The following is a 15699-nucleotide window of genomic DNA, read 5'->3' as shown; positions in this document are numbered from 1 at the left end:
TTGTCTGTGTGTATGTGTGTGTGTGTGTGTGTGTGTGTGTGTTGTATTTGTCTAAGGTTACATGGTGGTGTTGGAGATCTATCATGACATCAGTGTCAAACCGTTCTTGGAACTCTTGCCAAGCGCATCTAAAAATCACCACTGCCGCCACATTCCCTCTCGTCTCCCGTGATCGCCATGCCCCTTCAGTCTCGTTGAGCGATTCACAACGAGCCGCACTAGACTGGCTCGGCCACGCTTCCTTTCCCAGCCCTAGAAAGACTCTGGGCTGGGGCTGTATATGGGCACATGGTGGGTGTGTGAGTTATTGCCACCTCCGAGACGGGCGTTTGTAGCCCATGAAGCTGTGGTAATTGATGTGTGGGTCTTTCATGCCGCGGGCTTTCATGCCATGGGCAACCGTTTCGCTTTCTCTCCTCGGACCATATAAAGCAGTCAGTCTGAAAACAAGCTTTCTTCTCCCAGTCATCACTCATTAGGGGAGTGTGTGTGTGTGTGTGTGTGTGTGTGTGTTTGTGTGTGCGTGCGTGCGTGTGTCTGTGTGTGTGTGTGTGTGTGTGTGTGTGTGTATGCGCATGTGTTTTGTGACTGTTTAAAACTGGTGATTAATTGGTTGTTTATTGGGCATAATGTTATATTTTCAGTGAAAACATTTATTTCAGTCTTTGTTTAAATACCTACAATGACCACCACAAGCCTCTGATCTTCCTTTGAACTCACGGCGACGGTCAAAGATGATCAAAGTGATGTGATACTGGCCAGAATGTGAAAGGTGTTTACAGTACATGGCTAAGTTTGTGAAGAACACTGAGAAGTTGATCTCCTGTCCCTGACCGCTCAATAAACATGGACTAGACAACGTGTCCCTTCGAAGCGAGACTTGTGTCCCATTCTTTTCTGAGCTAATTTGTATATTTTTAAACTCTGGCATCATGAATACACAGTGTGCAATGGTGTCTTCCATATAAAGTGTTACCAAAACAACTGGTTTTATATGTTGAACTGGTCTCATCTGTATGCTTACAGTAATGTGTTAGTGTAGTGATCATTATGTATTTTAAGGAGTGTATAGTTTATGTAGATGCTTAAGGCACTTCCCTATCAACTCTGTTGTTGAAATGACAATAAACTTATTTGAATGCATGTTGTGTGTGTATGTTAGAGAAGAGAGAGAGACAGAGAGAAAGAGAGTGAGAGAGAGGAGAGAGTGTGTCACTGTGTGTGTGTGTGAGAATGTGTGTGTGTGCGTGTGTTTTGTGTGTGTGCTCACACATATAGGTGTTCTAATGAACACAAGGTGTGAGTAGGAACATATACAGTATACACTACTGTAAGTATTTAGGCTATTGGCAACTTTACAATATGAAGCATTACTTTATTTATATATTTGTTTAACAGACCATTCGCAGCAGCAGAGTTATTAGTGCACGGTTCCCTGCAGTAATGAGCTGGGCCCAGAAAGAAACAGTACTCTGTGAACAGGGAGCAAATTTAAATCAATCATTTTATTCAGTGGCTGCGAATTAATGACCAGAGTCATTCACTTTGAAGTAATCAAATAAACGACACTTTCGATTCAATAGTGGAGTGATTATGACAACCCCCTTGCCTCCTCCTAAGAAAAAGAAAGTAAGAAAAAAACTGAAGTCTCCTGGAAAATTAAATTAGGCTTTTTGAGTTTTTTTAAGGGGGAGACATACTGGTTCTTGCCAACCTCTATATAATAACTGTAAAACTATTACAACCTGAAAAGTGTTGGTATTGGCAGGTTGTCAGAGAAAATGCAGTAAACCACCGCCTCATTGGCTATACTGTCTGCCGGATCCGTGCTATTGGATTTCAACACTTTTTACAGCCCGTCTCAGTCCAATCCCAAACTGATCAGGAGTATAGAAATAGGTTTTGTACAGAAGCATAGACTGTGTGGGTACTGCATAATATCCTTAACTAGTGAATGGCTCGAATTAATGATGAATGAATGCATACAAATAATAACCATGTCTTTTTTTCTGTTTAAGTTTTCACACATTTTCCTCTTTTATGGTGATAAGACTCCAACTCAATGTCTTTGGCATATACTGTGTTCTCTCTCTTCTATCACAGCCATATCCGTCTCTCCCTAACACTATGCCCACTAAATCGCTGAGTGGCTGTAATTTCCTATAACAAGCTGGAAGTCTAATAAATGTAGCAGTGATTTACAGCTATATGGAACTGTGATTCTTTAATGCACACCCCCCCCCCCCCCCCGCCCTCTCTCACACACACCCACAAGCACATGCGCACACATAAACACACACAAGCATGCACACTCGTTTGAGCATGCACACACTAACCACACACACACACACACACACACACACACACACACACACACACACACACAAAGACAAAATATTTGATACGTTCATGTTTGCATTCTATTATCCATGAGTGTATGAGGGTCTTGCTTGTTGTAACTTGTCATTTTTCAGGAGAATGGCTCCACAAGTTATGGTGAACCAATGTGTCCAGATGACAAAGTGCATTTCAAAATGCTCCACTGGTGTCTAAGTGATAGGGGCTGATGGTGACAGGACCTGGTTGCTATTAAAAAAAAAACTTTATTCTTGGTAAGGCCTGCTCCTTTAGGCCTCCTGATCCTTCCTTTTAACTTGCACATACCTCTGAATAACATACTACTTCTGTTTCCCTTCTCTCTCTCTTCACTCCAGCCTCTTACAAATCCTAGTAATGTTTCTGAGAGAATAAAAAAGCTACTTCCGAACTGCATGGGAGTGATAATATGCACAGTCCCATATTCCAACTTCCAACAGATGAGACACTTTTTATGGTAAACGCACTCCACTCTACTCTAATCTCCAGACTACCAAACATTTGTTCAATACTGATTACAGTTTTTCTTGATTGCTTTGACCTGTTTAAAGAAAATAGGAACCACTCGGTTTTCATCATCACTGTCTCAGCAGAGGACACCTTTTGCAAAAGTGTTAACCCTTTCATTGGATTAACACATTTTCCCCACCCTTTCGCAGACCAGTTAACTCGGATGTCATTTGAGCAGTCCAAACTCCATTGTTTTAGCTATGGGAACCAAACAGAAACCATCTGTTCCTAACTATTAGAGACTACCTACATTGGTATGAATTCAGGCCTTAAATGGTGCAGCATCTGTGTACTGTAGTTATACTTTATTGTGATAGATTTTATTTTATTTGTACTCTAATACACTTTAGTTTGGTTTACATGTATTTTGTGTAATATGTATATTTTAGTTTTCAGCTAGTTTGAAAAATCAAAAAAAGAATCAAGAAAATTTGTACGAAAGCTTTTCTGATTCTGGATCCAATTCTTCGCAAGCAGGCAAATTTGACAATAAATGGCACTGGTACGAACGCTATGCAATGACAAGCAATGGTGTACTGATTTTCTGAATCCTGTATTTTGTATTTTGTTGTCCACTGTGTAATGGTTGATTGGAAGAGCTCATTTAATTGTTTGGAAGTTGTGTTGTTCGAAGGCAAAATTTGCTTTTGCTGCATATTTAAAATATTTTGGCACGATTAGAGCCTTTTGCTAGGCTGGGTGAACCCTGCCTGAACTTCCGGGGAATTTGAATTTCGCCCGGCAGCTCAGGCTGGATACCAGCAGATCTATTTTCGCTGTTTACTGCCAGAATCTTTGGCTCCAATCAGAAACGGCCATACTCTAGTCCTGGCACGTTATTGGCCGGTGACGCGCCGAAAACGAAACTTAAGCGACGCGAAGTGCAGTAGAAACAAAGCGCAGCCTCGCCAGACTAATGTTCAATCTTAAATGATTGAGTTTAGTATGGTGAAAACCAGACTAGCCTTTTGCAAACAAAATTTTCCATTTTGACCATCAGTGCCACTGTTTCGGCCTGAGTGGAGTTTGAGTTGACTGCTGCATCAAAGCAATCAAGAAAAACTGTAATGTGAAACTGTTCTTAAAGTGGTTACTGTAACATCAGTAGGAGTGTGTGTGTGTGCAGTATGTATGTGTCTCTCTCTCTCTGTGTGTGTGTGTGTGTGTGTGTGTGTGTGTGTGTGTGTGTGTGTGTGTGTGTGTGTGTGTGTGTCTGTCTGTCTATGGGTGCTGTGTAGTGTGAGTCAGTGCATTGAGGGGGGCACAGTGGCACAAAAGGCTACAGCGCTCATACCACATACGGGTCCGAGTGCCCACGGGGACCCAGGTTCGAGTCCCGATCCCACCCCATCTCTCTCTCCCACTTACGTCCTGTCTCACCCTTCACTATCCTATACAAATAAAGGCAAAAAAGGCCCAAAAATATACTCAAAAAAAATACAATACAAATAAAATAGGCATAGACCATACAGTACAGAAAAGATAGAAATGTACATTAACATTTAAAGTGCTTGCTGTGCTGTCTGATAGGCTGAGGTATAAAAGAGGGAACATACCACTTAGTTCGTGTTACCTTAGCCTACAACTAAGCTCCTGTCTTTCAGTATAGTACAGTGCAAACAAGCTTTTTATATACAAGTATATAGTTTTACAAGATTAGGGAAGTTACATCTTTTTAATTAAACTATTGTTTTGTACATGGGCTTGAGCATGCGCTGCTACACATGCATTCTTCTTCCTGCTTGCTGTAAGTTCATAGATCATTTGGTAAACAATACTGCCCTCTTGTGGAATTTCAGTTTTTGAAACTTTCCAAATGTTTGCCCTCCTGTGGTATTGACATTTTTTTTAAAACATTCCACCCTTTTTTTCAAAACTGTAAACACAAACCCCAAATCTCAAACTACATGAACAAAACCTCTGACAACCTCTGCAAAAGTGTAACAAAACGATCATTCACAAAATGAATAGATAGATAGATAGATAGATACTTTATTGATCCCCAAGGGGAAATTCAAGGGGAATACAGTATACTGTATATGACATTTACTGTATATTGATGAAATACATAGATGAGGCTGGGTTCAACCTCAAAAATCGGAGGAAGAGGAAAGAATGGCCACAGGGTTATTTGTCAATGTCCCAGGGCAATATGGGGATAACATTACCCTTTGTACTGCCATTACCCTGGTATTGCCCATTTCCAGATGTACTTTGCATTTTGAACATAAGTATTTTCATTTTTGAATTGTCTAATATAAGAAACTGTGTACTGTTTCGCAAAGTGTGCTGCAGAATTACAAACAAAGTACAAAACAGAAAACATCTGTAAGGTTACTTGTTTAAGGTATGATTACAACGACTTCAGGTTTTGAGACTTTGGTCTAAGCATTAATTTTTAGTGTGTAAGCAGCAATGGGCAAACACTGTGAATCAACTTTTAAACCTCTTTAACTTCAACCAAAATATCTTGTTCAATTATTGGTACTCAATTTCAGCCTTTTGAATACGACGTCCATTCGGTTCAGTGGTGTCTGTCAATGTTACCCTTTTGGCATTTTCTGTCAGTCTCTGAATCAGGTCCTGTTGACTGCTTCTCTGCTGAATGACTCTTATTTCATCTCCTTAAAAGCAAAAGAAGAAATTATATTTGCAAATGAATTACCCAGTCTTTCTTTGTACATGTCTACTGAACAGAAATACAACATTATCTTTTATTCACATTTTTCACAAGTTCAAGTAAAATATCAAACACTTCCTCTATGCACTGAAAGGCTCATTTGTTCAGAAATGTAGAAAAAAATGGTTGAAAAAATGGGTGATATCAGGTGACGTCACATCACAGCTGCCGTTTGAACTTCATAGTGCATGTTACTGTAACTTGACATTTGCCATGCCCACAGATAGTGACGTAATTAGCCTATTTCACAAGATGTCGCCACTGTGTAAACTAACTTCCTGTGGAACAGCTCAGTCTATAGGAAAGACAGAAACAGGAAGATGTTTTACCCTGCAAATTAAGGCATCATTAACATCAACTAGGCCAGACACCTGGACACTGTGAAATTGGCTCAATGAGACATTCTAGACGATTGATTCGATTCATGTCAAAGTTGGTTAATATGATGGCAAGATGCTGTTGATTCTAAATTGCGAATCTTTTTTTACATGTTGTAATTTGACAATTAACTAGAAAAGCAGACCTCCACCTGTATTGTTCTTCCTAGGTTGTCATACATTTGAACCTAAACTATTCAGATCGCCACCACTTGGCCATACCATGCCATTACACTACTAAGCGAAAAACATAAACGGCTCCGGAATCCGGACTGTGTTACGAATCTCTCCCAAAATGTAATCGTTTCTTCCTTGGGCCATTTCCGACCTTACCTGACAATTTCATTAAAAATCCATTGGTCTGAAACTCTCTTAAATATTCTAAGAAATACTCAAAGAAATTCACCTCTCTTCTCTTCATAGTTGAACATTTCCACATAATTTGCATTGCAAGACTGAGACAAATTGCCAAAGGATTAGTTTTTACACCTCTTTTTACTAAATGGGTACCAATATTATTGGAGTGTGCGCTGTGTTGTGACAATGTGACACTTTTGAATATGTTAAAAAATGTAACATATTTTGCTATGCAAGTTAAACTAAGTGCCAAACCCTCAGTAGCTTAATTCATTTCCATTGTCCCAACCATCTAGTGGCTTAGACAAAAAAAACCTTGACTTTTCACTTTGCTCATAAATCAGTATGTATTTTGAGACTCGTCGATGAACCTGTGTTGCCTTGTTCGGCTTCAAGCAATCGACTTCTTCCATCACTGTATCCTGTTTGCCCATCAGATTCAAGGCTATTTCCAATTACACTTCTACGGTGATAGACAGGGAAATACGTTTGCCAGTGCTGCTCATAACCAATGCCTGTTGTCTAGTATAGTAACACTATAATATACACTACACTACACTACACTTTAACTCCTTCTCAGGCCACATACAGGAAGATGCACATTTCATCAGCCAATTATTCTTTAACCAAAGCAGAAAGCTTCAGAGAAACGTAGTTCCAATCATGTTTTAATTGCCAGATTTCTTTCTACGTTAGATGGCTCAGATTAACAGATTGTCATCTTTGATATGATAACACAAATGTCATCTCATCTCTGGAGATATCTTACCTCCTTGGAATGGCATTAGATCCATGCCCATGCTCTCAGTCCCTGCAGATCTTGGCATCATCACCAAGGCAGAGTTGAGCTGCTGCTCAGCATCCTTCAGCTTCTGATTCACACTTTTGAACTTTTCTTTCAGTTTGGAGGACTGAGAGAAACGCTTAAATGCATTGCTGGTTCCATACCCTATGAGAAGGTCCTCTGCAGAATCGAGAGCTGAGCTAAATCCATTGATGGCTCTCTCCACCTCATGCTGGACTGGCACACCCCTTTCCTTCCATGTTTTCAGGGTGGTAGTACAATCATCTACTCTATTTGCTAGCATTTCAAAATGTGTGTCGTTTTTCTGCATCTGCACTAATTTACTGATCATTCTCACGGCTTTTGAGATAACAGTAGTTATTAGATTAACTCCCATGGTAACATCTCTCAGGATTGCAACTGCCATCACTATGGAGGGAGAGAGAGAGAGTTGGTTAGTCAAAGGTAGGCATGCAAAGGATCTTATGCTTTTACATCCACTATACCCCGCTTCCTTCACCAGAAACAAACCCAGGCACCTACGCTGTGTTAAGCTGCTGTTCTCTACATATTGTTTTTACATGTATTGGTGATTACCTGATTTATGTATTGCCCCCCTCTTGCCTGTGAGCTATGGTATGTGTGCTAGCAAATGTATTGTGAACCACAGGATTAGAGGTGTTCTCTTTTTTTCTTTTCTGTTTCCCTTAGCTAGCAGGGTAGGTTGTGGGAGGCTGCTGTAAGCAGGCTTCCTGACTGTTCTTAGATTAGGGCTACAGTACCTGGTTTGTGTGGTTTGTGTAGCATTCCGTGCTCGCCCAATATTTAAAGAGCCCTCTCACCGACCTGAGCTTGTAAATGGAGAGGCAGTGGGAACTTGATAACTTCTCCACCTATAGCCTCCCAGTCTTTATCGAATTTGTAATTTCCTTTTAAACATTTCTCATTAAATAGGAGATGGTGTCCACCTCTGAATCCTGTTAGACCTATTAACCCTGTGGAACCAAAGATCCGAAGGAGACAACGCAAACAGAGGATGCCGCCGACTGTTGATCTTCATTCACTGTATTGCTGTGAGAATACAGCCCAAACAATGCTAGAGTAGACTGAACCAAAGATCCTTAAGGCGGCGCAAGATACGTCGTCGTAGTTCATGTCTATGGGCGCAAAACGGGGATCACTTCCTCTGCATAAAGGGGGTGTGTCATGCGTGTCATGTTCTGATCTTCTGATGGCTGTGTTCTGTCTTGTATACGTTTAGCTGTTCCAGAAGCACCTTCTTCTCGGGACGTCACCGAAACACCGCTCAGCCAATCAGAATTGAGCTGAGACAATTATATTGTTGAAAAACGCTTTTGGATTTCTGATTAAAAATGTGTGTTATTGTGTATCTATGCTTTCCAGTACTCCAGAGTTTTCCAGTCCTTTCTAAACTATTGTAATGTGGGATCAAGGCTACTTTTTGTTTCATCCTGACCACTTCTTATAAAAAAACATTTCCCCCTCTTCCACTGAATGAGACATCACTTTCAGATCAGGTGATGATCAAGCCTACAGCTCATCCAGGGCTAACATGAAAAGGGGCATCACAAATGTCAACCACAAGCTAAGAATTTAGGATCACTTCCTCAAGGCCTGTGCTGTCCCTGCATGCTAACCATCTCCACCCAGTGTTGCCAGATTGGGCGGGTGTCCGCCCAATTGGGCTTCTTTTATATCATTCGGCGGTGAAAAATAAGCTGTAGGCGGGTAAATAACATTTTTAGTTCAATGGTTCTCTATGAGAAAAACGTCATTGGGCGTTTTTTTGCTGAAGACGGCGGGGTGATTGGGCGGAAATCAGTCAACCCAATCTGGCAACACTGCCTCCACCTCCGTGCCAGTGCCAAAAAACTCCACTGCAACATGCCTTAATGACTTCCATCCGGTGGCACTCACTCCCTTCATCATGTAGTGCTTCAAGAAGCTGATCCTGGCCCATTTCAAGACCTGCTTACCACCCTCACTGGAACCCTTTCAATTCTACTACAGAACAGGAGAACAGAGGTTGCCATCTCTATGGCACTTCACTGTCCCCCTACCATAGCAACACCTAAGAAGGCTGTTCATTCTTCACCTATAACTGGCTCTACCACCACTGTCAAGTTTGCAGATGACACTTCGGTGATTGATCTCATCAGCAACAACGATGAGACGACCTACAGGGAACCTAACATTGTGGTGCACTGACAACAATCTGGCTTTCACACTCATTGTGGAATTCAGGAAGTCTAAAGCTAGCACACACACACACAAACCCATTTGTATCAACGGAGCTGAGATGGAATGTGTCACCAGCTTAAAGTTTCTGAGTGTCCACATCTCTGAGGACCTCTCTTGGACACCTCTACCCTGCAAAAAGGCTCACCAGTGTCTCTTCTTCCTGAGGAGACTAAAGAAGGTCCACCTGCCTCCCCAGATCCTGGTGAACTATTACACTGCACCATCAAGAGCATCCTCACCAATCATGTCACAGTGTGGTATCTCAACTGCTCTGCCTCCGATCGAAAAATACTTCAAAATGGTATAATTTCCAGGTTGACCCATCTGCATCTGCATATTCTCCCTGTGTTAGAATATGTGTACAAGACCAGATGTGGTATCTTTTCATTAGCTTACATCTCACAGTTTCAGAACAAAACCATAAAGCGGATGCAGAGAGAAGTTGGTTGTTGTTCCCTTGGTTGTGGCATGGCATTTAGATTCTGAATATTTTCTACACAGACACAAGTCAGCACTTTTTCTGCAAATGCCATGGCTTTCTTTTCCTCACTCATTGTCAGTAAAAGGAACTGAAAATAACCTTAGCTGTTGATGTTAACATGGCACATTATTTCTGCTCCTGAAGGCATAAAGTTAAGTTCCTATAGTTTCTATAAATTCCTAGTTTCTATAAATTCCTTCTTGGATATACAATGAGACCAAAGCACATGACTGCAAAACTAAACACAAGGGTAGTCTGGCAACTGCAGACCTTCATCCCCCACTGTGCCGTGTAGCACGATCAGCTCTGCTACAGTACAAACAACTGTGCACAGTGTGCACCCTTCATTTGTGACTCTGAGCATGATACAGTATGTGGTCAGGAGCAGTGAGCCAGTAACGCGTCACTATTTGCATAAGCCACGACTGAAAAGACTTCCGATAATATCAAACATGTTTGATATTGTCGTAACGGCAAAACTAGAAAAAGACTGCCTCCGACGGACTTAACACTAAGATTGGCACCTTACACTAAACGATTTAGTTGACGGGGGCACGCCGCGATTCCACTACAACTCCCATGATTTCCTCCCAATTTTGGAAATTTAGTTGCCGACTGTTAAAACAGACCAAAATCGTACAATGTAAGCCAGCCTTAACATGAGTTAATGGAACGGCTTTAGCTTCAAGTGGAAGTACACTAGTTCAAGCCAGGCTATTTCTGTTGAGCGCCGCCTTGCTTAGCGAGGTTGATGGAATACCCCCCAGGTTCTGTGGCATAAATTCCCATGGTTACTTAGCTGGGATTCAGATAAACCACACTAATGGAACGGAACCCTCACTAAAATTAGCGAGGCTTATCAAAATGAGCCAGGTTTAGCCTTTAGCGAGGTTGATGGAATACCCCCCATGTTGCAAATGTTAGCAACGTCTTTGTTAGTAAACATCGCCAAGGTACATGTGATCTCGTGAAGTGCTGTCCCAAACTCAAATACCTATCTGAGCCCATGTGGCCTCACACACTCACTCACTTAGCACCTGCGATCAATTAAGTCTGTGAGTCTTTAGTTCTTACTCCTCAGGGCTCACATAGGCTTAGTTCACACTGGCAGTCAAAATCGGATGTCTTGCATATCCGATCAGAACCTGATCTTTCTGACTGACTGTTCTCATTGCATATTGCAAGTGATCACATCCGATCTTGGCGTGCAATGCTCAGATCCGATATAAATTACACACACCTGGATTCATTAGGTAGAGTTGTACACAACCAAGTCGTCATGGATGAAAGTGGATTTATTTTTGATACTTTCCAACTTATTATGCGTAGCCGCGGCGCAAATACCCCGTCACCCTTAACGTTACAGTTTTCCATGTTTCACCATAAAATGATAACATGAGTCTGACGTTGGTTTTTGTTTTGCTGGTAGCCCTGGCGCACGCGCTGAATCAATCAATGTGGTGCGAATCAGCATTGGAAAAATCGCATTTCATGCGGTTTTGTGCCGTTCATACTACCCAAAATTCAAGATAGATACAATCCAGATATGCAAAAAATCGGATTTCGACTGCCAGTGTGAACTAAGCCATAGACCTCTGAAGTTCGCCTACAAAAAGGATCCAAAGCTGCCATTTTTGTCCATATAAGGAGATCCGGGAGTTAATTGAAGCTCACTGCCTATGGCAAGTTGCATTGTAAGTTAGCTTTGGGGTAGCAAAGATCAAAGGCTGCGTTTAGACTGCCAGTCTGAAGTGACCCAAATCCGATTTTTTGCTATCATGTGGTACGTATCCGATCTGTGCCACAACAGTGTAAACAGAAAAAAAACACATGAATTCCGATCTCCTCAGATCGGATACAGGCCCCTTTCGTATGTGGTTTTAAATCAGATACGGATCAGATATGTGTTCATGTGTCTACAGTCTAAACAGACAAATCGGATATTCCAGTGCAATGCGCCCCACACGTCATTAATCTGTGACAATTTTGCACCTGGTAATGACGTTAGGTTACAATTCCGAGTGGGCGCGCTGGCGGAGCATGTAAAAAGTTGCCCTATTGATATTAGGCTACGTTCTCTTTGCCTCGTGAAATTTGAATGAGTAGACTTCAATCTCATGTCTCAAGTTAACATGTGTGCCATTTGATTTATATAGTCACAGCAAATGCAATTAAATTAAAATAAAAAACATGACGTGCGGGTTAGTTGCATAGACAGTAAAAGAGCTACTTAAGCTAACACCCGTCTCTGTCAAAATAAACTGATTTTATAGCGCATGCGCGAGCAATTATGATTGCGAGTTATGGATTATGTTTATGTGCCGCGATCACACCCAATTAGAGTTAACACAGCAACTTCAAATATCAGTGTTGGACCAAATGCTTCAGACATGTAAGAAATAAGCAGTTCATCAACTATATTAACAGGTTTTATCAAGTCGATATGACCAAAATAAGCCTATTTAAAGGTTATTGTGAGCTAGCATAATACCGTATAGTCAGCAATGGCTAATCACTCATACAATAATTAGCTTTAACAGTCATACATTTGGACTTTTGTTGTTGATTATATATGAAAACAGATGTTCTTTGTTTAATCTAGCAGTGTTTTGTGTTAAAATATGTTAGGATTCACGATTTTAGCACTGTTACAACCATGACGCTGTACTGTTACAACTGTAGGCTACCGCACTTTTTTATGGCTGCGTCTAGGTTGTAACAATTAAGGTACATGTCACTGTTAAGTTAAATTATTAACAAACTACAACATATTTTTTACATTCTGTTTCAACTTTCATGGAGTAGAGATGTATAACTATGTTCTGGTCAAGTTTCACCACTTTCAAGTCTATCGTTGTGTAAAGCTAGTTTCAAGTGAGAAACTTTTAGCTCATGCACATGCGGGCCATTTCAAGTGTCTGGCAAATGTAAACACACATGATCGGATTTGGGTCACTGGCGAAAGTAGATGTAAACATGCAATCAAAAAAATCGGATATGAGCACAAAATCGGAATTGAGCATATCCGATCTGCAGTCTAAACGCAGCCAAAGTGTGCCGTCTTCACCTCCCGAAGATCACAGTATCCACTAGAAGGCAGTGGACAAAACTGTGTCGTGAAAAACGTCTGCATTTCAAATGTCATCATCCCCGCGAGTGTTTAACAGGTGCGATTATTGAAAATCCCCATGTTATTTTCCCATAGAAAAAATCTCAAGATACCGGATCTCCTTATTTGGGCAAAGATGGTGGCTTTTTTGTAGGCGAACTTCAGAGGTCTATTCATGGGTTTCATCAGGTCCCTTTCCACAGGTGTATTAATCAAGCACCTTGCAGACTGCATTCATAATCAAGGTGCTTGTTTTTATAAACCTGTGGAAAGGGACCAGATGAAACCCATGAATTGGGATTGGGCCACTATATGCCTTAAAAGGACTTTGGCTAAAGCCATTCCACTAACCCCGCGTACACACTGTCTCCGTCCGTCAACGGATCACGGAGGTTGGATCTGCCGTATGTGTATTTGCATACACGTGATCTGATTGGATGACGGATCCGTCGCTGCCTGAAAAGTTGAACATTTCTCAACTTTCTTGACGGAGGCAACGGAGCTGAAGCGACGGACGGACCCACAATGCATTTCGAGTCTGCCCCATGCAAAGTGAATGAGATCCGTTGACGGACGGAGACAGTGTGAATGCGGGGTAACACATTTCAACTGCGCCTCATCAAAGTTAACTGCAACCAGGTTTATCAAATCTTGCATTAGGCGTGTGCATGGGGTACATAAGAAGCCCAGAACATACGATTGTCAAAGACGCAGGCGGATTTCTTCAGCGCTGCTGAACAAAAAATGCTTTTGGAGTTGTACGAGGAGTACAAAACCACCATTACAGCTAAAGGAAATACGTTTGAAAAAAAAAGCTATATTGATATCTCAGTAGTGGAGAGGAATTGGCACAGCATGTCAAGCGGGAGCCCCGCGTTTGATGCTCAAAACATGTGAGCAATATTTCTTCTATGCAGAGCAGCTGTAATTTATTTTAATGTGTAAAAGTACTTGCACCAACTAATAACATCCGCATGCAGTAATACCACAACAACATCTAACAGTGACCTACTCATTTGATCAGCGTTACACAGCCCTGTAAAGGCCTATAAAGTTAACTTTAGTTTTGTTCTAGCGTACCGTTAACGTCTGGCTTCAAACAGCGGTAAAGCACAAAAAGTTGTCTACCTTGTTATTGCTCATCTGAAATAACTCCTCTAGCTTAGCTGCCTCCATCCTTTCTGTTTTCATTGTTTAAAAGAACTTTCAATATCCATGGTGAGTATTGAGTTAGCGATTTAGTTTCTCTTTGTGTGCTGATAACCATAACCGTGTAAAAGAAAGCAACAGGTAGCCCAGTTGCACGCCTGCGTATGTAATCTCTCCTGCTCAAACAAAATGTGTGCGCATGTATAGCTCTGCATTAAAGGGATATTCCGCCATTTTTGGAAATAAGCTCATTTTCCACCTCCCCTCGAGCAAAACAGTTGCACCAGATGAGAGTGTAGTTGTCATCAGCCTAGAAAAACGCCAGGTTTCATTTTCAGTTGGTCTTATTGCACTTTTTAACTTGAGAAGAGACATGTTTTAAATGAGAAAATTACCGGAAATCTCAGTCACTTTTAAACATGATGCTAGCAGGCAATATGCTACTGGTCTAATCTGTTCCAATGATCTATGCAAGGCTGAAGCTAAAAGTTGTATCGCCAGACTCACAGAATGGCTGGATGAACGGGAAGGTAAATATCAATTGTTTTGCTCAAGGGGAGGTGGGAAATTTCCAAAAATGGCAGAATATCCCTTTAAGTTAATTTAAGAAAATGTGTAAAAGGCTTAAAAAATAAGTGTCATGATACACATCTCGCACGTGCCTTCCATCTGCAGCCTCAAGGGCTTCAGGGTCAACTTGTTCCCAGGGGTCCTCCATTTGCACTAGGGGCATCTATTCCTTGCACAGAGAAGCGATATTGTGCAAGACTGCACAGGCAACACAAATGTGGCAGGCCCTGTTTGGGGCCACGCGCAGACTTTTGAGGCACTGAAATCTGGATTTGAGTTGGCCAAAGGTCATCTCTATTCGGGCCCTAGTTTTGCCGTGTCCATAATTAAAGGCCCTCTCTGCAGCTGTAGCCAGGTCTGGATATGGGGTCACCAAATGTGGCAGACAGGGATAGCCTCTGTCTCCCAACAAAATGCCATTGAACTCCCCTACAGAAGGAAAAAAGCATTGGATGAATAAGTTTGACTAAAATAAGGTGAAACTTCATCTTAACAATATTCTCTTACCTTGTCCCAACCTGTGATTCAAGGTGGATGCTCTGAAAATCATGGGCGGAGCCTGGCCATTTTGCCTCAATATTGGTTATTAGGCAATCTGCATCACATCTGACAAGTATAAAAATGGACCAATGACTGGAAGACCACAATTTCAAATGCACTTGCATGATTTTGTAGTCTTCCATTTTGCAGCCTCCCAGAAATATTTTTTTTTAACTATGATGCACTGCACAAACATTACTTTGCCTAAAGCTAATTTTTAAAAGGGCTTACCATATGAATAACTGCTTGAGTGACGAGATAATTCAGAAGTCAACTTCTTGTGGCTGCACTGTATGCATAAGTGGCCTTGATGCAAATCTGTATATTGAGACTGTGGAAGGATTTCCGATTAACTTGCTTCCACAGGTCAAGGATTCGCACATGGGTGCAATCTATTGCACCTAGGAAGGCTGAAAAAGGTAAACTAATTAATACAAATGTAGCAAGGTGGGACTTATACAGAGCAGGTGACCCAAATAAATGGATAAGATTAAGAGGAGGCTG

At 41.4% G+C, this 15699-nt stretch overlaps 1 protein-coding gene across 3 annotated transcripts; it reads right to left on the bottom strand.

Moving 5' to 3' along the window:
- Positions 1-4894: 4894 nt before the first annotated feature.
- Positions 4895-9675, bottom strand: LOC134089616 (uncharacterized). Of its 3 annotated transcripts, none has more exons than XR_009940088.1 (3): positions 8053-8143; positions 7070-7513; positions 4895-5510 (listed from the first exon to the last, which is right to left on the bottom strand). XR_009940088.1 is itself a non-coding variant. In XM_062544076.1 (3 exons), exons 1-3 carry the CDS (start codon positions 9668-9670, stop codon positions 5365-5367), a joined length of 675 nt encoding a protein of 224 aa, XP_062400060.1. In that variant the 5' UTR covers positions 9671-9675; the 3' UTR covers positions 4895-5364. The 3 variants fall into 3 exon arrangements, 2 of the variants coding, with proteins under 2 accessions (XP_062400060.1, XP_062400061.1); XM_062544076.1 differs by lacking the exon at positions 8053-8143 and adding an exon at positions 9586-9675; XM_062544077.1 differs by lacking the exon at positions 8053-8143 and adding an exon at positions 7867-8042.
- Between the last annotated feature and the right edge of the window lie 6024 nt (positions 9676-15699).

Source organism: Sardina pilchardus, chromosome 8 (assembly GCF_963854185.1).
Source record: "Sardina pilchardus chromosome 8, fSarPil1.1, whole genome shotgun sequence".
Classification (NCBI taxonomy): domain Eukaryota; kingdom Metazoa; phylum Chordata; class Actinopteri; order Clupeiformes; family Clupeidae; genus Sardina; species Sardina pilchardus.
The sequence above is the reverse complement of the archived record's forward strand: the minus strand, read 5'-3'. Positions and strand labels throughout refer to the sequence as shown.